The 26,501-nt window shown below is 54.4% G+C and overlaps 1 protein-coding gene across 1 annotated transcript; it reads left to right on the forward strand.

Moving 5' to 3' along the window:
- The first annotated feature begins 14,274 nt into the window (after window positions 1-14,274).
- On the forward strand, window positions 14,275-25,684 carry NKX2-2 (NK2 homeobox 2). The gene is made up of 3 exons (XM_072943546.1): window positions 14,275-14,392; window positions 22,650-23,340; window positions 24,251-25,684. The coding sequence occupies exons 2-3, from the start codon at window positions 23,082-23,084 to the stop codon at window positions 24,811-24,813; spliced, it is 822 nt and encodes a 273-aa protein (XP_072799647.1). The 5' UTR covers window positions 14,275-14,392; window positions 22,650-23,081; the 3' UTR covers window positions 24,814-25,684.
- The last annotated feature ends 817 nt before the right edge of the window (window positions 25,685-26,501 follow it).

The raw sequence follows: 26,501 nt of genomic DNA on the forward strand, positions 1-26,501 counted from the left end.
TTTCCTTTAGGTCTGGTGCCTTCGTGGACATCCCCACCTAAGTGATGGGCAGAGAGGAGGGCAAGTGTCCTGCCAACTTCAGAAAAAATTCAAGAGTCAACAGATCTCCAAGGTTCTCAGGCTGTTGGTCTTCTCCTGATTTTCTTTAAAGAAACATGTCTGAGCCAGCAGAAGCCGTGCAGTAAGAAAGTACGAAATTCCATAAAGCGTGCAGGGATGGACCCTTGTTTTGAAACGGCAAAGACAGGCATGTTGATGATTACGTCCTTCTGAAAGAAAGGTAGTCCGGGTGCCCCGCCTGACATTCAAGGTGAGAAAGATGATGAAAAATCAGAGTTTGAAGCACACGAAAGTAAACTTTCTGGTCTATTTGGCTAGTGTAGTTTGAGGCAACCAGCAGCAGGTGCGAAATTCCCAATCGCTTATATTTCATCATGAAAAGTCACATGAATTCTGCCCTGCACTCCACCTTAGATCCGCAGTGCTCATATCAAAAAATAATGTTACACCAGAGATTGACACATTGTAACTGATTATACATCAATTTAAAAAATTTAAATGTTACCAATATTCTAACATAAGGGGAGAGAGGCGCTTCCTTTACCTGTTTCGCTGTGGACCTGGCAAGATGCCCTGTGTATGCACATCTTTGGAACTCTGGAAAGCTGGCCGCTGGTGCAGACAGCTGGTGCTGCCTCTCGGAGTCGGCATTCAAGCCGTTCCTCTTCTCTCGGCATTACTGTGTTTTGAGAATCCAATGTTACTCACAAATCTTGTATTGAAACAATCCTCCAGGACAGTATATGTGTGAGCATGCGCAGACACACACACACCCCATGCTGCACACTGTGAAGGGTATCTGTGCCCAGGTAAAAAGCCTGCCGATAGATGACACTGGAGCAGCACTTGAGTTAAGAGTAAGGGAACTCAAACCAAACAGGCTGTACTGATCTCAGATCACAGCTAATGATGGAACTGCCACCGTCCTCTCCCCTGGAATTGTCACTGCCTTTACCCCTTGTCATTTTTTTCTGGTGCCTCCTATTTAGTCTGACAAGTCGTGCAGTACCATCTCCTAAGCTCCCTGCTTCCCAATAAACACCTCTCCCTCGGGGTCCTCACTCTTCCCAGCATCTCACACGCCAGGTTGGTCCTGCTCCCTCAGTCCCCCGACTGTGCTGCAGTCTCGCTCTTGCTGGGCCCCCTGGGGCCCGTCCGTCCTGTGTTCCCTTGGTCCAGAGGATTCCCCATGATTGGAGAACTCTCTCCTCACCTGATCTTGAGCCTGGTGGAATCTGCCCATCGCCACTGTCCTGAGACCCTCTTCCCATGGGGAGCATTTAAGAAATGGCTTTGAAGGGGCAGCAAAAGTTCTTGCCATCTCTTTACCCAACCAGCAAAATAGGGTAGGACTGGCTGTCACAGGGCAGGTGCCAAGAGACGCAGAAAGTGGATAGCAATTAGCTTCATCCCCTGCAGACGCACCCAGACACTGTCTGGGGTTAGTAAATGCTGGCCCAGGCAATGAAGGGAGAGTGAAAGTGCGACTGGCAGGGTTACAAGAAGGAGGTAAGAGAATTCATTTCAAATGCTATGAAGAGATGTGTGGAACCCTTGAAGGCTTAATTCGTCCTCTCTCTTATGATGCACTTACTCCAGGAGCTACGTCATAGACTGGCAGGTGGGCGCTCAGACAAATGCCTTAGATTGGCAGTCTGTTTAAAAATGTCAAAGTAAACCATTTAACTCGGAATTTCTTCTAGGAAACTATTTTAAACAAATTCTCTCCTGTTAGTTCAAAGATTGTTACATCCCATACACCATTTAATACAGTGTAAATTTGGAAATGACTTAATGTCCCTCATGAGGAGCTAAGTTAGATAAATTATGATGCATTGACATAGTGGAATATTATGTAGTCATTAAGAAGGATGAAAGAAAGATGTGCAAAAATCTTCAAGATATATTGGTAAGTGGAAAAAGGTGATATAATGTGATATAATATATGAAGTATTATGCAGATGTACTGTGTGTGAATATAGGTGCATTATATGTGTGTAATTTTATGTGTGTAAACATAGGCCAGTGCTGTTCAATGGGGTTTCATGCAAATTAGAAACTTATCCTTCTTCAAAACTTATCCTTACTTCTATTTGTTGGGGGAAATGTCATAATAGATTTTAAAATATAAATAGAAAAATGCATTATCCTTCAAAGAGCCTCTGAGACGTGAGACCATAAATGACAGCCATGACTCCCACGGAACTTGAGTTGACTGGAGCTGTGCTAACAGAACCCCAGCCGATTTTTGGCTGCCACCTCTCAGAGAAAGGCACTGTTCATCAGAGGGATGGCCTGTTCAGTTCAGGGATACAGAATCCACTTCTCCCATTCCAAGGAGGGAGATCCAGCTTGCTCCCTAGGTCAGAACACTCTAACCACTCACCCTTTGTCTCCTAAAATTGCACAGTAGCACCAAAAATTGCAAGATCCTAGACCGCTTCTTAAAATGCACAATTATCTTTACTATATTGTAAACACTTTGAAAGACTTTGGACAAATACATTCTAGAAATGCTTCCAACTATGTTGAAAGATACTATCTATCTATCTATCTATACACACACACACACACACACACATACATATAATACCTTTATATATGTATTAGCTCTACAGCCATGACATGGAAACACCTACATGTCCACTGGCAGATGAGTGGACAAAGAAGCTGTGGTGTATATATGCAGTGGAACACTACTCAGCCATAAAAAAGGATAAAATAATGCCACTTGCAGCAACATGGATGGACCTCGAGAATGTCATACTAAGTGAAGTAAGTCAGACAAAGACAAATATCACATGATATCACTTAATGTGGGATCAAAAAAGAAAAGGACACAAATGAACTTATTTACAAAACAGAGACAGACTCTCAGACATAGAAAACAAATTTATGGTTTTCAGGGGGGAAAGGGGTGGGTGGGGAGGGATAAACTGGGAGTTCTGGATTAGCAGATACTAACTACTACATATAAAACAGATAAACAACAAGGTCCTACTGTAGAGCACAGGGACCTGTATTCAATATGTTCTAATAACCTGTCATGAAAAAGAATATGAAAAGGAATATATGTCTATGCATGTGTAACTGAATCACTGTGCTGTACACCAGAAACTAACACAACATTGTAAATTGACTATACTCCAATTATTTTAAATAATAAAATAAAATAAGGTCATGTTTTCAGTAAAAAAAAATTATATTAGCTCTAAATTAAATTGTAAGTGTTGTAACCATGGAAGCCTCATTCCTCAAGCATTCATTGTGATTTAAATGTTTACTCTACAAGTGACATAACTTAGAAAAGAATAAAGTGAACACATGGTCCCAAATCCCACTAATTGTTTCTAGTTTGGGTTAAAAAGAAAAAAACATTTTTTTAAGCTCTAAACATTTCAAAAAGTAGTTGATTGGTTAACTCCGCACTGTCTTCCCTCAGGAAAACCAACAAGTAGGTTTCAAAAACCTGTAATTCATAAGCCATCACGCAGGGTGTTCATTTTCCCCCACGTTGTCTCACGCTTATGGCACCTGGGGGTCTTCGTACATCATTTTCCAAATCGGTATTCATGGACCACCCTGGAGGAAAAGGACGCTGTTGCTGGAACACCTTGTCACTCCACGCCCTTGATCCCGGCCCCAGATGAACTCCCTCTCCTTCTGGCCTCCCCGAGGAGAGCAGAAGTCCCATCCTTGCTCTGGTGGCCTTGCGTGTGCTAAGCGTCCCCCAGGAAAGGAAGCCCTCCATTGGAAAAGAGAACACGGATACCTTTGAAGTGTTTCTGAGTGTCCTCAAAAGCCCCGGGTGACGAGCAACCACCCCCACCCTCCAGAACACATCTGTAAGAGGCATCTGTCGAGCCGGCTGGAGCGAATAGAACCGCGTCTTCTCCTGGACCAGCAGTCCCTGCAGATCCCAAGGGACGCTCTGCATATGCACCCTTCGGAGTCTATCAACACTGGTGCTCTGTTTATGAAATGAGTCGTCATCAAGCCGTCTCCCTCTCCCCCCGAGTCTGCCCGATGTAAACGTTTCTGTGGTTCTAAGCGTCGGGCTGCCCGAAAGCAGCATGTCTCATTTCCTCCTCGTGCGCCCCAAGCTCCCGTTCCTGCCATGCAGAGGCCTGCAGGAGGTGGCGGGAGACTGCCATCGGACCTTTTCCACATGAAAACCTTGCCCCCACCCCCAACCTAAACGACCTTCCCGCTCCACAGACGTGGGCCTGAGCCAAGAGAAAGGCGTGGTCAACATCTGGGTACAAACAACCCCACCGCTCGAACAATGAAGCGGCATTTCCCTCAGGATGGAAGCACGTGCTCAGGAGAATAAACAAACCGCTGAATGCTATCTGTAACAGCTCCATCTGCTGGTTCCCAGATAATGTTACAGATCTGACAGGTGGACATCGATCATATTGATCCAATAATAAACAGTGCATTATAATAGAAGTCTTGTTGGCTTTCTTCTCAATTCATCCAGAACTGCTCCTGCCCCAGACACCAGCCAGTGTACACAGGGATGCTAAAATAGACCAGAAGGACTGCTTTGGAAGACGATCTAGCTACACAGAGAACTCTCCAGAATAAAGGGACAGGGCGGCCTTACTGCCCTCTTCATGGTGTAGAAAACAGAGCCTGCTCTTCTGTTCCCTGGATGCTCCCCCCTCAAGATAGAAGCAGTGAGACTTGCAGACTCAGGTCCAAGTGATGATAAAGGATGACAGTAACAAGGCTGTCCTTGGTATGCCGTGAGCGCCTAAAAGTCAGAAGTCACAGAAAGATCGAGGTGTTAGAATTACCTCTCAGTATTCACTGCAAGTTATTAGAAAGGCCTAAAATCCCTCATTAATTCAGTGAGAATTAGATGTCTATCTGAGACATACAATTAGATGCTGCGATACTGAAAATAGATGACAAAAAAGACACGACAGGGCGTAGCAGGCAGAGCTGAACTATACGAAGCCCGTCAGCAGGCAGAACGGTCCCAGAAAACTTCCTGCCGGTTTCCTGAGCTAACATACCATTCCCAATGGGATTGCTATTCCAAATATTTTTTTCATCCCTTTTGAAGTCATATGCCTTAAGTATCCCCCAACCACTTCACACCCAACCCCAGGTTCCTTATACTCAGAGGCAGGCGCCAGGATCAGACTAAACTCCGGCATCACCAGGACATGACACCCTCATCACTCCCACCCTAAACCGACCCCAAATGTTGCAGGTTGAACTGAGTCCTCTTCAAAAAGATATGCTGATGGACCTCAATGTTTGTAGCAGCACTGTTTACAACAGCCAAGACATGGAAGCAACCCAAATGTCCACAACAGATGACTGGATAAAGAAGTTGTGGTATATTTATACAATGGAATACTACTCGGCCATAAAAAAGAATAAAATAATGTTATTTGCAGCAACATGGGTGGACCTGGAGATTGTTATACCAAGTGAAAGAAAGAAAAATACCACATGAGATCACTTACATGTGGAATCTTAAAAAATGACCTAAATGAACTTATTTACAAAACAGAAACAGACTCACAGACATAGAGAAAAAACTTATGGTTACTGGGGAGAGAGGGGAAATGGAGGGATAAATTGGGAGTTCAGGATTTACAGATACTAGCTACCATATATAAAGTAGATAAACAACAAGGTCCTACTGTACAGCACAGGATACTATATTCAACACCTTGTAATAGTCTATAAAGAAAAAGAATATGAAAAGGAATACATATATATGTAAAACTGAATCATTATGCTGTACACTAGCAATTAACACAACATTGTAAATGGACTATACTTCGATTTGAAAAAAATGAAAAAACATACGTTGAAATCCTAGCCCCCAGTACTTCAGAAGATGACTGCATTTGAAGTAGGGTCTCCACAGAGGTAATCGAGTTAAAATGAGGTTATTAGGGTGGGCCCTAATCCAAATGACTGGTGTCATTATAAAAGGGGGAGATTGGGAACACGGACAGAGGTGCACAGAGAGAACTCGTGGAGAAGAGACACAGGGTGAAGACAGCTGTCCACCAGCCGAGAAGAGAGACGGGGCAGAGCCTCCCCTCCCAGCTCTCCCCTGCAACCAACCCTGCCGACAGCTTGATTTCCGACTTCCAGTCTCTAGAATTGTGAGACAGTAAATTTCTGTTGCTTAAGTCTCCCAGTTTGTGGCATCGGTTACTGCAGCCCCAGCCAACAAACACACCAGCTAATCAGACAAGTCTAAGTAAAAACAATGAGCTTGTTAATGACAGACTGATGATTGATTGATTAATTTTAGAAGAAATGAGGGTCTTTCCACTCCCTGCGAAGGGTGGTGTGGTCACGCTATTTCCTTTGGAGTGAAATCCTCACGATATAAATAGTTCACACGCAAACAATTTGAAGCCTTAAGCCCCGCGAGATTTATAAATTCTCAGATGATCCTTAAATTGATGAGAGAGAAAAGGAAAGCATTCTCCTCATTGCCAAGTCCTTTATCAAATTCCCTTCCACGATGCCGCCCGTTGAAATTGAAACCTGTCAAAGAATCCCTGAGATGGATGGTGACCCGTTTCTTTCCCCAGCAGCTGCATCAGCACTGGGTCGGATTTGACAACCACGATCTAGATGACAATTTTGTGACTGAGTCCGAGTGTAACTTGTTCTTCCTCCACGGCTGTAATTGCCCAGACATTGTCACTTATTTCACTGTGGTACCTTTTTTTCCCCCAAAAGATCACCCAGAGGGCTAAGCCCACTGCGGGCAGAGAAACACTAACTTCTCCAGGAAAACCCTAGGGGGCTCAAAGCAAACTTGAAATTCAGCCGCCGGATTGCCCGGCGCCTGTGGAGACCCGCTCGGGACGGGGAACGGACCACCGAGCATAACTTCCCACCTTCACTCTCCTATTTCTGACGTGATCACAGGTGAGGGGCCGGCGACCGTGAATCCAGGATAGCTGGGGGATGCCGGCGCACTCGCTCGTGTGCCCTGTGCCGGGCGGTTCGTTTCCAGCATGGCAGGGAGGCCGGCGCCTGCCAGGGAAACGAGGCTGGTCGGCTCTCCTCTGTGTGCTGCGGGCCCAAGTAGCATGACCTCCCGCGGCTTTCCCTTTGCGGCGGGGACCTCACAGCCCTGAGAGGGAGACAGGAGAAAGGAGGGAGTGGGGACATCGTACCGGAGAGGAGGGGTTAGCCCACAGAGCACCGCAGTGACGGGGCAAACCGCCCCCCCCCCAGGCTGCCGCCAGCCCGGCCCCACCTAACCACAGGTCCCCGTTCAACCCGGTTCTGCTCCTGTCTGGTGGCTTCCTGTCCCTAAGAGGCAGACCCCGTGGAGACCAACCCTCCAACCAGAAACCAGCATTAGGCTTAACTCACATGTAAAACGCAGCACCTCTTTAAGCCAAAGGCATCTGAAAGTGCCATGACTTTGCATGTTAAACTGGGTCTTTGCTGCAGGTTTTCACCAGGAAGCCGCAGGACCTGTGAGTCTGCTGTCTGCGTGGTCCCAAACATCGGTGGCCGAGAGAGGGTCCCCCACGGCCACCAACAGAACGGGCCAGGAATAGAAGAGAAAGAACACAGTACCAGGGCGAAAAAGAGAAAAGGGACTGGAGGGGGGAAAACAAGAAAGTTCCCTTTGGGGTAAGGAAGCCCTCTCCGAAATTTCTGCCGCTGCCGCTGTGTGACCAAGTCACGCTTCACAGTGTGATGGGCCAGAGCGTGGCTTCCAGGGTCAGACAGACCTGGCCGGGATGCCAGCTCCCTGTAGTCAGAGTGAAGGACAAGGAAGGCGACTGAAGCAAGAAGACAGAGGGTGTTTACCACCGGGCGCCAGCAGACGCCTCACTTACACAGTCTCATCTCATCCTTGTGACAAACTGAGAATCGGCTCTGTTCTGAGCTCCATTTCACACAGCCGGGAAGTGAGGCTCAAAAAGGTTCTGTAACCTGCCCGAGGTCACACGGAGGAGGGGAGGCTCAGGCCGCACACCCTGACCCCACAATCTGTGGGAAGCCTCCTTAAACATTGGTGTCCGTGTCTTTAAAACAAAGTTAATAATTGGTGTTTCCTAACTGATGCGGTTATTTGGGGAATTAAATCAAACGCTGCACTGGAAGGACCTTCACACAGTGTCCGGCACATACTAAGTGTTCAATAAAATGCGCGCTGTTAGGATGAAGCCCCCACACTGGCGAGAAGTTAAACGGGAACTACCCAAAGTGGCCCCAGATTATAGCGGGTCCCCATTTCATGGTTTCCGTCGTTCACTTCTAAGTATTAGCTTGTGTTCAGCCTGGCTTTCCCCAAACTTGCACATCTCTATTAGGAAAGCAGGCAATCCCATGGCCTTAAAAATGTCACCAGTCCTCTTACTTCAATCAGAGAAGCAATACAGAATCCAGCCTTGTTCTAGAGTACCCTGCAAGGCTAGGTCTGCTCCAGGACGCTCTTGCAGTCAGCTTTAGGAAGGTCTCAGCTGCAGTCAGGGCTCAGCTTGCCTCCCAAAGCCAAAACCAGGCCCGTGACCTTCCTCCCACCTGCAAACAGCTGGATCACTTCACGGGCGGCAAATGGCGTTCCCTTGGCCACGTGCATTTGTCCTATAGGAAGTATGTCTCGTGTCTGATGCAAAAGTCCGAGTTATAATGAAGAGTGTTTACCAGGAATGTCACCATAAGAGGCCAGGCCGATGCTGGGAAGAGTTAGGCCAAGATCTGGAGCAGAGGACACAGCACTGTGTGGCATCACGTGGCTGGAACTGCTCAGAAACGTAGCTTAAGACTTTCCACCAGCGCTTCTGGGTGCTGGAACTTCCGGCATCACATCATCAGGGGGTGGGGTGGTTAATTTTATGGGCCAACTTGGCTGGGCCATGGGACCCACACATGTGGCCAGACACTAGTCTGGAGGTTTCTGTGAGGATGTGTTTGAACAAGACTGGCCTTTTAATCAGTAGACTCTGAGTGAGACAGGTAGCCCTCTGCCATGGGAGCAGGCCGCCTCCAGTCAGCTGAAGGCAAGGCCTGAGCACAGCGAAGGCTGTGTCTCCCTCGCCGAGGCAGGAGGAGGTTCTCCAGCCTGACCATTTCAGACTTAACGGCAACGTCGGCTCTCCCTGGGTCTCCAGCCCGCCGGCCCACCCTGCAGAACTGAAACTTCAAGCTGCTATTCCTGTGTGCTTACATGTAACCGATTCCTTAAAAATCAGTCTCTTTCCTTTTGCTTTAATGGCGACACATGTAACTGAGGTACATTCAGTATATGAGTCGTTTGCAGCTGGAACACGTTTGGACTCCCTGGAGCCGTGGGCTTTCTCTGTGGTTGCGAGGAGCCGTTCACTGCTAGCTGGAAATAGACACAGAAGCTGCCCATGATGACGTGGGTTGCCAAGAACCACCAAAGCCCACTAATTCTGCAGGTTCATGGTCTCCTCCACATTCCTCCTCATTTTCTTTGTCTGACTTCTCCCACTGCTGCGCCCTGGACAGTGGGATAATCTAAGCATCAAAAGAACGGTGTTAATTGCTTACAACATTGAAATTGTTCACTCCTTGAGCTTCCTTTCCTTCCATGGGCTGAAGGAAAGAAAGCTCTTCTTTCAGAAAAATACCAACAGAGCAATAGAATCCAGGCAACGGGCACTAAAACCCACCGGATGCAGGTTGTGGGGACACAGTGACAAAGAGCCCTGAAACTGTGCGGAAGCATCGCTTACCCCTAAGGTTACTGACTCGTCTTGTATTAATTCACACAGGACAGTACGGCGATCACCACCTCAACCAAGTGATCAAATTTAGTCTCACTAATAGAGGGATGTGCTGTGCTTCCAAGCAACATGCAACGTGGCATACCAGCCACGTGGCATTCCCATCACAAACGCAAAGCATGGACCTAATCCAGACTCCAGATCTAGCATCCAGTTTGTGGCTGTGAAGGGGGTAGAGGAGCAGGGGAAATGACACCAGGAGAAAACAGTCTGGGAAGTCCAGGAAGGGGAGGAGGGCGTTCTCCAAATGATCTGGGTTCTCCAAAGTCAGTGCCAGAAAGGAGGGAGGGAAGGAAGGAAGGAAGGAAGGGAGGAAGGAAGGAAGTGAGTGAGTGAGGGAGAGAGGAAGGAATGAAGGGAAGGAGGGAGGAAGGAAGACAAAAAAGACTATTGTAAGTTAAGAGAATTAGGACATAAAAAACTAAAATAAAAAAAATCAAATGCAGCCGTGCAGGACATGAACCTTGAATAGGTCCTGGGTTTGGAAGAAATTAACTAGCTATGAAAATGTATTTTGGGGGTGGTAAAATTCAAGAAATTTGAATAAGGAATAAATATCAGATAAATGATGCAATTATTGCTAATTTTCTGAAGCGTGGTAATGGTATTGTGATTATGTTGAAGACTGTCTATTCTTAGGCGATGCATGCTGAAATATTCAGTGGGGAAAAAAGTATTATGGTGTTTACAACCTTAATTCCAACTAGTTCAACCAAAAAAATGCATTTATATAGAGTGATAATCATATGTAGCAAAATGCGAACAATTGTTGAATCCAAGTCCAGGGCATACAAATGTTTGCTCTCTCAACTTTTTGTGTATGTTTGAAAATACTCAGAATGAAAATTGGGAAGATGAGAAACAGCTTTGAGGATCACCTGTCTTCCACAAACTCCCACATTCTCTCCTGCCTTCTAGCCCAGCACCTTCTAGCCTGGGTGAAAAAAGAGGTAAGTTTGATTTTTTGAACAGCTTTCTTGACATACAATTCACATACCATACAATTCACCCAATTTAGTGTGCACAAGTCAGTGGCTTTTAGTGTATTCAGAGTTGTGTGGTCGTCACCACCATCATTTTTAGAACACTGTCATTTTCCCAAAAAGAAATCTCACACCGCTTAGCCATCACCCCCCAGGATACCCGGTGCCTCCCGGCCTCAGGCAGCTACTGGTCTGCTTTCTATCTCTAGATGCACTTGATTTTTACTTCCTGAAGGTCTGACACATGGCACCAAATTCCTTGGCCGCTGCCAATGCTTTTAACAAAATGTTCCGCATCCCGCTGTGTTTGCTCTCCCCGGTTCTCTGCAGGAGATGGGAGGGAGCTGGTGTCATTCTCAGCCTCTGGGAACCCAAGAGCCTCATTACACCATGGTTTCTGCCCTCTGGCTCTGCTGATGGATGCATGGAGGGAAAGAAGCCAGTCTGGTTTCAGATAAAGTGGACCAGGCTTCCATGCCGGAAGAGCTCAGGTGACCCTTTCACTTGCTGAAGGTCCTGGAAGGGGCATCACCATCTACAGAGTCTCTTCCACACTCCATTTGCATTATGATGATACTTGCAGGTGCACCACACTTTGTGACAGCCCCCGTTGTCGGGGGTGGGGGGCATTGACCTCCCTCCATGTGCATCTTGGCTCTCACCTCCCCTGGGCTCCTCTGGCCACCAAGCAGGATGCCCGAGGAAAGCACAAACAAGGCACCTGCCTTCCTTGATTGACCGGACCTCGTAGTGGCCCAAGAAGCTGGGAAGAGGAAGGAACTCCCTCCGCGGGAACCACTGTGTAACTCTCCTCAAGACAATGCAACTACACCCTTCCTAGCCGGGGCCAAAGCAGTCTCAAGGTTTGGTTTTGGTTGATGTTTTACTTGTAAGTTCCGAGAACTGCTTACTCCCAGAGGGAAACAAAACAAGCACCTGGCAGCTAGTGGTACCGCTGGGGAACTATGTGGAGGAAAGCTTTTCCAGCGACAAAGCCCATGAATTTTGAGTCCATGGGTAGAACAGGAATGTCTCTGAAGTAATAATAGCATAAAGATCATGGAACTAAGAAAAGTCACTGTTTGAAATCTGTTCAGGTCTAAGGATGCTTGGAGCTCAGCACTGGATCGCTAGCTAAGCCCAGAGAGAGCACGGGTGCGTTCACCTGAGCAAGTGTGCTTCACCTAAATCGTGCCCTCCGCCGCATCGCCTTAGTAACAGGTTTTTGTTTTCAATTACCTAGTTGGTGCCTTGGTACTTTTGCTATTTTTAATTTTTCTCCAAAGGGGAATTACATAAAGACTGACTTCGATGTACCCTTTGCTTCATGTCTCTTAGTGTTCCACATGAGACCACCAAACACCGACTTCCTAAGCTCATGTCCCTGCTCACTGCATAGCCGTTATCAGTGACATGGGCAGGGGGAGAGCACGAGCCTGTCCGTGGGGCACTCGTCAGACAGAGCTGCCCCTCCCAGGGAGAACTACACAGATGAAGGTTGTCTTCAAATCCCCTTGTCCAGTTTGGAGCACAAAGCAACAGTTTCACCCAAAGACGTGCTTTACCGGTGATCACAGAGTTTACATGGGAGTTGATGTGAATTGCAAACTGCACTTTGATTTTGTTTTGAACCGTAAATAAAGACTTAAAATCCAAGAAAAAAACAAGAGTGCAATGCAGTAGTAATTTTCCAAGATTAACAGCTCCTGCAGGCTTGAGTGGAGCCCCAGGTTTCTCTGTGGTAACTGAGGATTTCTGGGAGCTCGCTCTAAGGCCCAGGAGAGCGGATCTGGAGAGGCACGGTTGGTGCTCAGCACTTAGGGTTAAGAGGTACATTTTATAGCTCTTTTTTGCACCTGTTGAATAGGTCCCTCCTCCTCCCTCACCCCACATCCTTTCTCTTCTTCTCTCCCACCCTTTTCAACAGCATCATTCCCCCCCCCCTTACCTGCCACTAAGGACAGTTATCCAGTGAACACAGACCCAGGGTAACTTGTAATAGTGGTGCCAAATGCTTATGTTTTTCCCGGCAGTAGGGCAACATTTTTCATCTCTGATTTTCCTTGGCCAGATGGAAGATGTCATTCAGGGAACCCCAGGTGTTTTGAAGATGAAAAGGAAGGTAGGGGGCCCAGCTCAGTGCTTATTAACCACAGAGAGAATTTGGTTCACTTCAAGAAATAGTAAAGTAATGGCACAGGAGAGACAATGACTCTTAATGAATTCATGTGAGGTGACCAGTTTGGGGACGTGCAGTCCGGAGGCCGCCTTCTGGAGGAGAAAAATGAAACAATTGTTTCTATTACTCCACAGTGTTGGCCTCTCTTTCCCGAATCACACAGGGCGGCTCGGGTTTCACATCCAAGGCACGATGGCCTCTGTCTGAGTGCCTTGCCTGCCATTTGATTTGAATAAGGTGGGTGACATGTGACACTGGAGTGCACAGTCAGGCATGAGGCAGGGATGATCCCAGGTGCTCCCTCAGCCAGGTGATCTGTTCCACTTCCAGCTCTGCCTCTCCTCAAAAAAACAAAAAATCCCTCCCTAGGGGGTCAGGAGGCCTCACCCTTACATCCCACCCAGCTGCAGGGTTGAGCAACTTCAGTTTTCAAATACCACCTCTCGCTCAGACCACAGTCCCATGGGACACATCAACTGTCTGGAAAATAAACCAGCCTCACAGGCCCTATAGAAGAAGAAAAAAAAAAAGAACAGAAAACTCCAGAAATAAATCCCAGAGGCTGCTTCCAATCCTTGGACAGGTGGCACCTTGGCACAAGTGCACTGAAATCACTTTCTTCCTAGGTGGCAGAGCTGAATCCCTTTCCCAGAAAGACCAACATCCCTGGATCTGGAGGGGAGGGTGCGGGGGGAGGAGCCAGGAGCCTGGGGCGAGAGGTCCGTGACCTCCCGCCAAGCCGTGCTATCAGCCTTGGATGGCATATCTAGAGTAAACGCGGTTTCACACATAAATAACGTGCCACATCTGGCCCTTCGATTTTATGGCGTCTTAGCGACCGAGCAATTTATAGATGGCGACCTTGTTAGGCAGCAGCCCGGGCTGGCCTGGAGCTGCGAGGTCCGAGGCGTGGCTGGGGACGGCGGAGGGGCGACGGACGGGAGAGCCCAGGGATCCCAGATCTCCAGCTCGGGAGGGGCGCTCAGGAGAGGGACCTGCCCTCTGTTTAGGGTGGCGGCCGCGGCAAGGTGGCAGCCCCCCTACCTCCAAGCGGGCCATGTGGCAGCTGAAAGAGCCATCGAAGCCCAAGTGTGTTTGCGCTCATACCCAATTTATTACCGCTGAACATATGGCCAATATTTTGACTCACGTCAGTCGGGCAAGGAAAACAAACAGAGCGCGCGGCGCGGGGGAGCGGCCCCCTCCGCTGGGGCTGCGCGGCGGCCGCGGGGCCGGAGCGGGGAGGGTGGGGCCACCGGGCCGGGAGCCGGAGCCGGGAGGGGGAGAGCTCGCCGCGCCACTGCCCGAGCGCCCGCGGCTCCGCAGCCGCCCGCAGCTCAGGATAAAGAGCGGACGGGGATCTACGCGCTCGCGGGCCCGGGGCTCCCGGCGCAGCCGCGCTCCAGGTGAGCCTGCCGCTCGCGCGCGCGGCCGGGGGTGGTCTCCGAGTGCTGGGCGCGCGGCTGCGCGGGGAGCCGCACCGGAGCCCGGCGTCTCCACCCCACCCCCCGGCTGTCGGCGCGCACCCTCGCTCCCCCTCGATGCAGCCCCAGCCCCGCGCGGGCCTCCGCAGCCGCCGGGGACCGGAACGCGCTCGGGGCCGGGGCCCCGCGGCGGGCCGGGGGAGAGGGGTCTGGGGTCCCGCCGGCCCCGCCCGGGTGTGCCGGGCTCGGCGTCCCCGCGCGCCCGCCTGCGCTGCTCCCTCTCGCGGCTCCCGCCTCGGCTCGGTCGCCCGGCCGCGGGGTTTGGAAGCAGCAGGTGGGCAAGTGCCGGGCGTCTCAAGTCCGCCAGCGGCTCCGCTGGTCACGAGAGGGGAGCTCGGGGAGGGGCCGGGCCCCGCCCGCCGCGCCCGCAGCCGGGAAAAGTTTTACCTGTGGCCCAGGCCAGGTGCTCCCGCCGCCGCGCACCCGGGGAGCCGGACCGCCGGGGCCGGCAGGTGCGGGCAGCGGGGAGCGCGGGGAGGAGCGGCGCGCCGGGGCTTGGAGCCCCGCCCGGGAGGGCGCGGCGGGGGAGGGGAGCGCTGGAAGGGGGGTCCGGGTAGGTGGGGGACTAGATAAAGGCGCGCCCGGAGATGCGGCGGGGCTGTCGCCGCAGCGCCGGGAGTGGGAGGCGGAGCGGGCGCGCCACGCGCCTCGGGCCCCTCCCCGCTGCCAGCTCCCGAGGCTCCGGGGCCTCCCGGGCCGCCCGGGCCGCTGCCTGGAAGGGCGCAGCCCGGCACCCCTTCTGCCGGGTAAGTCTCCCCGGTGGGCGCGGGCGCTCGGGATGGGGGTTGCAGGCAGAGGCGAGATCCCAAAGGTAATTTGGCGATGGCGCCTATTGGAGAAAGCGGTTCTCCTCGGGCGGAACTGGGCCCCGGGGTTCGGGCGAGGAGGAGGGTAAGGAGCGGGAGTCGCAGGCAGGAAGGGCAAGGGCTGGGGCCCGAGTCAGGGTCGGGGGTCTCTGGGGAGGCGGCTCAAGCCTGGACTTGGAGGGGAGCCGGACAGTTCTCGTTTGCGTCGGTAGAGCTCGCCAGAGGATCAGGAATGGGCCTCGGTGGGTTTGCAGAAGCCCTGGTCTCCGAGGGGCGCCCCCTCTGCTCCCCCCACCCCGCGCGCGCGCACGGACACACACACACACTGCAAGGAGGCCCTCTGGCGCGCCTCTCGCGCCTTCTCGATCTTGGTGGCGCTCGGAGGATGGAAAGGGGGCGTTGCGTCTGGAGGAGGGCTGTGGACCTCCGGTGCTCATATGGGAGAAACAAGAGGGAACACCCTCCCTCTGGTGCCCGAGGGCCCTCGCGGGTCGGCGGCTCGTGCTCCCGGCCCCGGCTCCCAGGTTCCGCGCAGGCTGGGAGGGCGCCTGCCTTGCGCGGGCGAAGGCTACATGAGCCCCCCCCATCGCCCCCCGGCCCAGCTTGAGGTGCCGGATACTAACCCGTTAGGAGAGGCCTCTTGTTTTTCGAAGTCCTGTGGTACGGCTTTGTCACGTGTTAAGTAAATTCAGATAAGAACGTGCTTTCGGCGCCGTCTTTCCTGGAGAAACCCAAGTCTCCTACCTTGAAATCGCCCTAATCGGGGGAAGGGCTAGCTGGGCTGGAAGAACGTTCCCGAAGGCAACACTGACGACGCGTAATCTCCTTGTAACATGTTTAATCATTAGAGCCGCGCGAACGAATAAAGCAAAGGGGTTCGCCTGGGGGGACGTGGTGTTTGGTTCCCCAATAAACCGGTGACAATGGATTGGCTGGGACAGGCTCATTTGGCCTAAGGGGGGCTTAGAGCTACGTTTTTAAAGAAAATATTGGAGGAAGGCCGGTTCCATTTTGCAGCGTGCCCCGAGCCACATTTCGTGTTCAATTTAACATCCATGAAAGTTAAACGGCTTTTCTCGCCTTTTATTTTATTGGATGCATTTTCAAAGATCTCATTAAAGCCCATTTATCAAAGTCCTAGCATATGTCCACGGGGTCTTACGCCCACACAATGAGGCTGATTAATAGAAAGAGAAATCCTAATTTCTATTACAATTTATATCCTCGGGAGATGTCTGCCTTTTTTTTTTTAGGCATATAATTGGGAAAGTGTTGTGTATTTCACCTTGAAGAAGAATAGGGGGGAGATAGCTTGCCCGGGTGCCTGCATCCTGCACCCACAGTTAATTGCAGGGGGGCTCCAGGCTCTGGGTCCCAAGACCAATTCTTCTCTCCAAGGCTTTAGAAACCTCCTGAGGCTTGGGGGAAGGTGTGGGAGAGGGTTCTGAGATGCAGGACTGAGCTCTGCCTCTGGGCCTGGAGAACCTCTCCGCCCAGCATCTTCTTGGCGATTTGGGTGGGCTGTCCCAGAGGATGCCCTCACTCTTCCCGTGCTGTGTTAACACAATATAAATCAAAGAAAGAAAAAAAAACTCACCTTAGGCTTGAACTCATTGTGGGCTGGGGTTTCCTTTCCCTTCTCACCAGTCTCTACCTTCTGGTCCATCTGTCCAATGGCTGCGTGTCTCTTCTGCCAGAGACTTGCACCTGTCCTGATCTGGCCTCACACAGGGCTGTAGGCCTCCCCCACCCAGCCACTCCACTCTGTCACACACGCCCTCCCCCAGGCCGCAGGGACTTCCAGGGACCTCTGCTTCCTTCTCCGGGGGCAGAAGGTGATGCCAATTGGTGCTAGGACCTACCAGAGACTAGCCTGCCTTTCATTTTCTAGGTGGGAAAGGTGCTGCTTGGGGTGGCACCCTAGGCCATACTCCTGAATTCTTTCATCTGGCACCCCTTGCTTTTTGTAGCGCCCCCCTCCCCGAAGTTGGAGCCACCGTGGGCCGCCTCGGAGGAGCGAATCTTAAAGGTGGGCGTCTTTATAGCCGAGCTCTCGGACCAGATTGGGCGACATTTTCCTTCCCCACTGATTTCGAGTGCATGTCAGCCTCCACACCCGAGAGAAAATAAACCTCCTCCAACAAAACCTTTGTGTCCGCTGCTAATCCTCGCGGAGAAGGAAGGTGCAACGCGCTTTGTCTCTGGAGTGAATGAAGACAAACGCTTGCACCTTGGCGCTAACCAGACAATAAACTAATCCACTTGAAGGCTGTTATCTGAGATGGGAGGGGGAAGGGGGCGAGAGCTCAGCCACGTACTGCACCAGGGAAGGAGTTTCTTTTCAGCCTCTTTTCATTCCAAAAAAGAAAGAAACGAAAGGAAGTCAAATCAGCCTTTCCAAATAATGGGAAAGACCTTGTATTTTTAATGATGGAAGCGCTTTTGTGGGTGGGGAGGATGAGGGGCGCCGCCGAGGCTTCAGGTTCCTCAAGGCCACCGCCCCTTTACAGTGGACCCTCAAGGCGCCCTCCCCAGGGCTTTTCCTGCCCCCAAAATCCTCTGGAGGAGACACCTACCCAGCAAGGTCTCACCAGGCTGAAAGGAGAAAGATGTGAGCAGAGTGCCTCCCAAGAGGCCTCCAAGCCAAGAGGCCTTCAGGGATAGACTGATGGGGCAAGGGGGTGCTAGGTGCACCCTGGAACGCCCGCCTCACCCACAGGCACCCCAAGGCAGGCTCCCACAAGTGGGGTGTGCCCAGGCCTCTCCTCACTTTCCCAAAGTGCCTTCCTGTCTTGCCTTGTCCGCTGCGGTTTAGAGACCCCCCGCCCCCAACAGGGGTCGTGAAGCCCAGGGTGAGGACGCGTGGGACTGGGCCAGGGGCGTCTGGGGCCGCCCCCATGTTCCGGAGCTCAGAAAAGGCGTTCGTGTTTGAGCCACCTGGGAAAGTAAACAGGTAAACACTGGGCAGACTTGGAGGGCCACTTGTCCTGGAGTGGGGCCACTTAGCCTGTGTACACTCGCCTCCCGCCTGGGCCTCTAGCGGCGGTTGAGCTCTCCGCGCCCTCCCCGGCGCCTGCGCTTCCATCCCTCGGGAACCCGGAGGGGCAGATGAGCTTAGTGGCCTGAGAGGCCTCCTAAGAAGGTTCCTTCCAACCTCCAGGGAGGGAGACTCCCTTCCTGCTCTCCCCCACCGCTCCTAGGGGCCTGTGACTCCCTCTGCGCTAGTCCTGAACCGAGGAAGAAGGGATGTTAGAGATTTGTAAGGAACTTGGAGCCCCAACACTGAGGATAAAAATCTGTGGCAGGGGACCTCTGTCTACTCGGGTGACTCTGGCAGGGGTACTAGGTGGTGGTCGCACAGCCAAGAGAGCTAAACGTGTCTCCCTCTGGCGCAGAACAGCTGCCATCAAACTTCAGCGCCCGTCTAAACTTCTTCCCAAGTTCGCAGCGGAAGGACCAAGTCTGAGCGCTCTGACCCTCCCCCGACGCCTTACGCAGAGCCCAGACCCAAAGCCAAACATGATGGAAGCCAGCACACTGTCCTCTCCTGGCTGCAAGATGGAACCTGGAAAGGATTTACTAAAGAATCCCAAGATAAGGAGACTAGAGCACATCCTACAGCTGACCTGATGCCAGAGGACACTGTTCAGAGCTGACAGGGTGGGGATAGCAGAGACATTAATGGAGGGCTCTGGAGCAGGCCAGGGGCACGGGGCTCGGCCCTGTCAGCCTGCTGGGTGTGCAGGACCTCGCCAGGCAGGAGACCCCCAGCTGGAAAAGGCCAGGCTGTGCTGCTCCCAGCAAGACCTCTTGCGGAGCCCTCCAGGGGCAATCACCTGTTTAATTTGTGTGGATAAGTGCTTTTGGTGCCTGGCCCCGCTCTTTGGGTTGCAGGAGACCCAGGAGACCCAGGAGACCCTGGAGCGTGCTTTGGGCACTGGACCTGTCCCTGGCCGCCAGCTGGTCCCCTGCAGGCCACTCCTGGGGGACTTGCATTTTATGATCTTCCTCTAACAAGCCGAGTTTCTCCCCTTCAATTATGGGCCTCCCAGTGGTCTCCCTGGGCCTTTTCAATTGCAAATGTCAGCGCTTTGGAAGCATATGCGGGAACCACACGGTCGACCAAGTGCTGGGCAAAATGGATTCACGAGGTCCTAGGAGGAAGACACAGAGCACAGTGGGCTCAGCTCCCCGGGGCACTGAGCGGGGCTGAGGAGCCTAGCGGAGCCTCCCTACAGCTCTCTCCCAGCTCCTTGGCCCCAAGGCCAGGGGCAGGGAAAACCAGCCAGGTGAGGGTGAGGAGGGAGTGGAGACCCAGACCGCGGCCTGTGCTGGCGGAGGCTGGGTGGCCCCGCAAGTGCTCCTGGAAGGGGACCCTGCAACCTCAGGTGTGGAAGAGCTGCCGCTCGTTGAGACCATCCGGCAGGTGTGGGGCCACGCCCCGCCCCTGTGAACTGGGCCGGGACCTCCCTTGGCAGCAGAGGCTCCCTCTCCAGGATCAGTTCCCAGGAGCCTGGAGCCCTGGGTAGGACAGCAGTCGTGTCCCGGGTGCTCTGCCAGATGCGAGGGAGGGGACGTTATCAGCCGTGGCAGCGCTGATTCGATCCTGGGAGAAAGGCCACTATGTTGGGGGAAGGGAGAAGTTGGGAGCCAGGTGGAAATAGGTGGTTCCGAGGTGAGGACATGACCAGGCCCCGTGGAGGGGTCTGAGGACACCCCTCCCAAAGATGGCTCCGGGGATATGCAAAAGGGACACTTCTTGCCAAAAAGGCCATTTCTCACCCAGCCCAGGAATTGGCCTGGCCCACCCAGAATCGTTTCGGGCCCTTCCCCATTCCCGGAGTCTACCCTGGTCCCCAAGAGTCACCCCTCCCTTGGGACAGGAATAAGAGGAGGGACCAGGAAGAAGGATTTTTTTTCTGCAAAGCTTGGGTTGAGGAACTTTTCCTCGCTGGTTATTTATTTAGCAGCTGAGTAACAATGGCTGGGGCAGGCCCGACAGCCTCTGTTTCCAAACTCTGGGCCTCTGAGACGCCTGGAGACCCAACTTCCCTCCTCGGACTGGACGGGGCCCGGGAGCTCCCGAGTGGAAGGGGGGAGGGGGGACAAGGCGGAGGGAGGCTGGGAAAGACGGGCTGGGAAGAGAAAGAGGGGGGAAAAGAGCACGAAAAGTAATGGGTTCGAGGAACACGATTCAAACCAGTTTCTAATTCTTGCAGGGAAGAAAGGGGAAAGGAGGGGGGAAAGGAGAAAAGGAAAAGGAGGAGGAGAAACAGAGGACTGGGGAGCGTCCACATGAAGGGGTTTCCTTAATATTGTGGACGGATTCAGAAATGAATGAAGAGATAGTCCATTGAAAAGGGTTGAATGCCATGACAACTAGGAACAACCTTAGATTTATTCCAAACAGTTAGGACACATTGAAAGAGAGCGTCAATCATGTATTATTTCGCCACTGAAATAAATGCAAAAACCGAGCGGGGACAAAGGCTTCCAACGGGAGCGGGACATTTGTCTACATTTCGCTCATTGTCCGCAGCTTAGCAATCGGTTTGTATTTGTGTTTGCCCGGGTCCGACCACCCAGGACGCGCCGACGAGGGGCTCGCTCTAACCTGGGCCATTGTCACCCACGTCACATACTGGGGGCCAGGCGGCAAGGGCTGCAGAAAGCCGCCGAGCGGCTCGGGGAGAGGCGCCCTCGCCGGGCGCTGGCAACTCGGGGGCGGCCGGGGCGCGGCGGCCGCAGCTGTGCGCGGGGAGGACCGGCGCCCGCGCGCTGCGCCCGGCCGGCGAGGAGGCGGCCCCGGCGGAGGGCTGGGGGTGGCCAGCCCTGACCCCCGCGGCGGCCCTTCCCGCCCCTCCCCGCCCCCAGGCAAGGCGCCATCCTGATGCTCCTCTGGGGTGCCCGAGCGTCAGGTAGCAAACCTTCTCCCTCCTCCCCCGAAAAAGCAATCCCGGGAGGAGGGGCGGGCAGTGCGGCGCGGACGTTTCCCTGCCGGCGCCGAGGAGGAGGTGCCGTTCCGGGAAAGTTCAGTTCCCAGGCGGGCGAGGGGCTGGGACCCGCACGCAAGCCTCACGCAAGCTGGGAGCCTGGGGAGTGTCCTCGGACGCGCCCCTGAGGCGTCCGAAAGGGCTCTCTGGGAAGAAAACTCCAGAGAAAATGCAGCTGCACCTCCCGCCCTGCGACCCCCTCCCCCGCGGTTTTCGGGGTCCTCACCCGGGCTGGAGACGGCGCCCCCGCCCCGCCCCCTCCCCTCTCGCTTCCCGCCGCTCCACCGCCGCTGGAGGCCCGAGAGGGAGGCATAATAGGGGGCAGGAAGGGCGCGGGGCCGTCTGCCCTTCCCTCCACCCGGAGAGCGCGGCCCGCGGGGCCGGGAGGCGGCGGGGCCCCGGCCGGTCGCCGCCCGGGCGAGCCTTCCCCACCCCCACCGCCCCTCCCCGGGCGCCCGCAAAGCAGAAAGTGAACTGCGCGGTCCCGCTCGGCCGCCCCGAGCTGCAGGGGGAGAGGGGGAGGCGGGCTGAAGGAAATAAATGTCTTTAGCAAATAAAGGGTGGCGGGGCGGAGCGGGGAGGGTGGGAGGAGGTGTCGCTCGGCGGTGGCTCTGGCCGGCCCGAGCCGATCCCTCTCCTGGGCTTCGGGCTCGTTCGGCGCTGACTAGAATCAATTACTTGCCTTGTCATTTCTAGTGCTCATCCTTAAGCCTCAACCAAAATATTGACCTAGGAGGCTTACAGAAGTTGGGCTCTTGCCATTTGAACCGGATCTTGTTTAGGGAACTGCCCGCGATGGGAAGGAGAGATTTCCGCGGCTCAGCATTCGCCCCCTCCCCCTTTTCCAAAGGCGCCACAAATCGCCAATTTTCCGGCTTGCTGGGGGCGAGCGCTCGGGGGCGGGGAGGTAGGAACCGGTGAATGTTAAGGAGGATTCTTTTTTCTCCTCCACCTCCGGGTTTCTGTTTTGTTTTCTTTCCTCCTCCCCTGCTTTTATTTTTTTAAAGATGCAATTTGTTAAAACGGCCCTTTCAAGTGTGTGGACTCGCGAGCGACGCGGTGGTCCTTTGTATGTAAATACTGGGTAAAAAAAAAGGGCTCGCCCCGTCTTTGCAATTAATTGACACGTTACACCTCTCATCTTGCTCTAGAGGGCCGTTGGCTGGGAGCGCGGAGCTCCCCAAAACCCACAATTTCACATCTGCAAATACAGTCTTCATCCACTTGACTTCCAAGACCCGCCCACACGTGTCCAACCTTTGCGTTTTAATGTCTCCCCCCTCCTTTTTTCCACCCTTCCCTCGCTCCCTCTCTCGCTCCCCCTCCCTCCCTCTCTCTTTCCCTCCCTCTCTTTCTCCCCCTCTTCCCCCCTCTCCCCAGGTTCGTGAGTGGAGCCCAGCCTTATATGGACTGATCGCTCGGGCAATGGCCCATTTTTCCCTCGCCACCAGCCGCCACCGCGCGCCGAGCGGCCGCTGGAGCCCGAGCTGACGCCGCCTTGGCACCCCTCCTGGAGTTACAAACTCGGGCCCGGCCCGCGGCGCTCGGCGCGCAGGCCGCCCGGCTCCCCGCGTCCGTTTCCGCGTGCTTGCAGAGAGGACGCAAGCATCGCGTTGGGCTTTTCCCCCCACCCTCCCCTTTCCCAGAGTTTCCTTCTCCTTTTTAAAAATAATAATATCCATAATTAAAGCCCATCCCCCCTCCCCTCCCCCAACCCCTCTCCCCATACCCCCTCCCCCGCCCCAACTGAGAGCGCCGCGAATTGACCAAGTGAAGCTACAACTTTGCGGCATAAATTGCGGGGCCCCGGCCATGTCGCTGACCAACACAAAGACGGGGTTTTCGGTCAAGGACATCTTGGACCTGCCGGACACCAACGATGAGGAAGGCTCGGTGGCCGAAGGGCCAGAGGAGGAGAGCGAGGGGCCGGAGCCCGCCAAGAGGGCCGGGCCGCTGGGGCAGGGCGCCCTGGACACGGTGCAAAGCCTGCCCCTGAAGAACCCCTTCTACGACAGCAGCGACAACCCATACACGCGCTGGCTGGCCAGCACCGAGGGCCTGCAGTACTCCCGTAAGTAGCGAAACTTGGCCGCCGTGGCTGTGACCGTCTCCGTTCCCGCGGCCGCAGCCCGGGCCGGACCCTGGGGGAGGAAGGGGAAGGAGTCTTGTGAGCCGACCCCCAACCCTGCGCTCCTGGCAAGATTTTTAACGCTTGTTTACGGCGCCCTAACTCTTTCCTCCTCGTCAAGCCCCCCCCCCCCGAGTCTGGGAAAAAGACTCGTTCTCAGATATTTCTTCCAAAGAGAGAAATTAGGAGGAAGAGGGGGAGGGGAGTACCTCCCAAGGGCCGGTTACAGACGTCAACCCAGACTGACGGCTCCAGCCGGAGCCCCCTCCCCCATTCCGACCGCCGGGAGGGACTGGCCTGGAGCACTGGAGCGAGCCAGCCAGCCTCGGGGTTCGGGGAGAGGGTGGCCCGGGTATAAATAGCTCACCCTGCCCCCTGCGCTTCATAGAGGACGCTTTGTGCCGTGCGGAGGGTGTCCAGCAAGTCGGGAAGTAGAAACGAAAGCCCCCAAAAATCTGCCTTGGATGGCCGAGTCTATCAATGCCGGGATTGTGGGGGTTTTCTTTTAAAAATCTGCCCACGTCTCTCCAGAGAGGAAACTGCTTAAGGGGGCCGGAGCCCTTAACCCGCGACGATCTTCTCGGCGCGCCGCCGCCCCCCCAAATGCGCACCCACACTGCACGAACCCCCAGAAACCAGAGCCCCAAGCCCCCACTCCTGTCCCGTCTCCTCTTTTCCCGGAGGGACGCCGGCGGCTACCTCCGGCGTGGAGCAGGGCCAGGGTGAGGGCGAAGGCAGCGGGGCCGGGCTGCAGGGCACAGAGGGCCGGGGGCGCACGGAGGATCCGGGGCGCGCGGGGTCAGGCCCAGCCTCGCGCGGCCTCCCGGCGCCTGACGGGCATCTCTTTCCCCAGTGCACGGGCTGGCGGCCGGCGCGGCGCCCCAGGACTCGAGTTCCAAGTCCCCGGAGCCCTCGGCCGACGAGTCACCGGACAATGACAAGGAGACCCCGGGCGGCGGGGGGGACGCCGGCAAGAAGCGGAAGCGGCGGGTGCTCTTCTCCAAGGCGCAGACCTACGAGCTGGAGCGGCGCTTCCGGCAGCAGCGGTACCTGTCGGCGCCCGAGCGGGAGCACCTGGCCAGCCTCATCCGCCTCACGCCCACGCAGGTCAAGATCTGGTTCCAGAACCACCGCTACAAGATGAAGCGCGCCCGGGCAGAGAAAGGTATGGAGGTGACGCCCCTGCCCTCGCCGCGCCGGGTGGCCGTGCCCGTGTTGGTCAGGGACGGCAAACCGTGCCACGCGCTTAAAGCCCAGGACCTGGCAGCCGCCACCTTCCAGGCGGGCATCCCCTTTTCGGCCTACAGCGCGCAGTCTCTGCAGCACATGCAATACAACGCCCAGTACAGCTCGGCCAGCACTCCCCAGTACCCGACAGCACACCCCCTGGTCCAGGCCCAGCAGTGGACTTGGTGAGAGCTGCCCCTCCGAGACTCCCAGCCCCCGGCCCAGGCCCCACCCCGGCGGCGGAGGCAAGGAGGACTCGGCCCTTAACGGTGGTTACTGTGTTATTATAATTATTACGGAGTCGAGTTGACTCTCGGCTCCACTGGGGAGGCGTCAGGAGGTGGCCTGCGCCTCCTTGGAGAGGCAGATTCCACCCAGCCAGCTCTGCCTCAGCCCTCTCCCTCTGAACCTCTGGGGAGGGCTGAACCATCAGCCGTTTACAGAATGTTTGCGCAGCCTCGCTTCTCTGCCTCTCCCTGGGGGCACGGAATGGTCCCAGAGTTAACGTCCTCACTTGAGAAGGAGAAAAAGACGCCCCCCACCCTCGCTTTTGTGAATTTTGTAAAATATGTTTGTGTGAGTAGCAATATTGTCAGCTGTCTTCTTCTAAAGCAAGTGGAGAACACTTTAAAAATAGAGGATTTTTTCTCCTTTTGTTTTTTATAAGAAAATGCTAAATATTTATGGCCATGTAAACGTCCTGACAACTGGTGGCAGATTCCGCTTTTCGTTGTAAATATCGGTGGTGATTGTTGCCAAAATGACCTTCAGGACTGGCCTGTACCCCTCGGGGCCCCACTCCTTTCTTTGTGGTTTGTTTTGGTTTGCTTACATTTGGTTAGCCCTGCTTTTTTCTTTATTTTGTTCAGTGCAAACATTTCTCAGAAATGAAAAAGGATAAAAATGTGTAGGCGAGCGAGAAGCCCCTGCCCCATCCTCTGGGTCCTGAGCCTCGGAACTCGGAGCTCAGCGGTTCCGTGCAGTTCCCCGAGAGCACCGGGTGCTGAAAGCTTTCCATTTTTTAAATAAGAATTTTAATAAAAATCCTGTGTTTAAAAAAACCAAGCCCGGCCCTCCCGTTTGTCTCACTGTGTCGCCCTGAGCTGGGCCAGAGACCTCGGGCAAGAAGCCCCGCCTGGCTGCTGGCCGCGCTCTCACCCCGTGCTGCCCCTGGGCCTGGGGCACCCCGGGCTCTGGGGAGGCTCCGGGAACAGGCCTCACCCTGGCGGACAGGCCAGGCCTCCGCCTTGGTCCCCGCGCCGGGCGGGAGCGCTGGGCCTCAGGCCTGCGAGTGGTCGGCCCGCCACCCGGGGTCGCCCGCCCTCTCCCGGCCTGTGTCCCGGCCTTGTGCGCGGCCTGAATCCGGGCGGCGGCATCCTGGCTCGGGAGGAAGTGACTGAAAGACGCAAAGGCAAGAAGACAAGCCCCAGTTGATCGCCCAAATCTACGAGTGGCTCCTTCAGCCTGAGAAGCTGTTGAAGCCACTACACGCAGTGACTTCCACTCTCTTGAATTTGATTTACCTCGTGCTGGGGTGCGGGGAGGCAGAGGTTGAAACGGGTCGGCTTCTCTACCCCTACCCCTTGTAACTCCGCGGACAGGAGGCGTCTAGGAGGTGAGGGCGGGGCGGACTTGGGGCGCTCCAGGCTTTGGCTGCAAGGGGGGATGCGGGGGCCTGGGCGCTGGGTCAGAGGGGATGCAGCGGCCTCCCTAGGCCTTTGGTCGGTAGATCCAGGGAGCGGGAGTCAGAGAGCATCCCTGCTGCTGGAGCCTTCCTCCTGCCTCCCATCCCCATTCTTCCTGAGCTTCCAGCCTCTTCCCCTGGACTGGATCCCAGGCCTCGTCCCCTCCTAGCATTTGGCTGCGCGCGGTCCCCT

The sequence above is a fragment of the Vicugna pacos genome, chromosome 19 (genome assembly GCF_048564905.1).
Source record: "Vicugna pacos chromosome 19, VicPac4, whole genome shotgun sequence".
Classification (NCBI taxonomy): Eukaryota; Metazoa; Chordata; class Mammalia; order Artiodactyla; family Camelidae; genus Vicugna; species Vicugna pacos.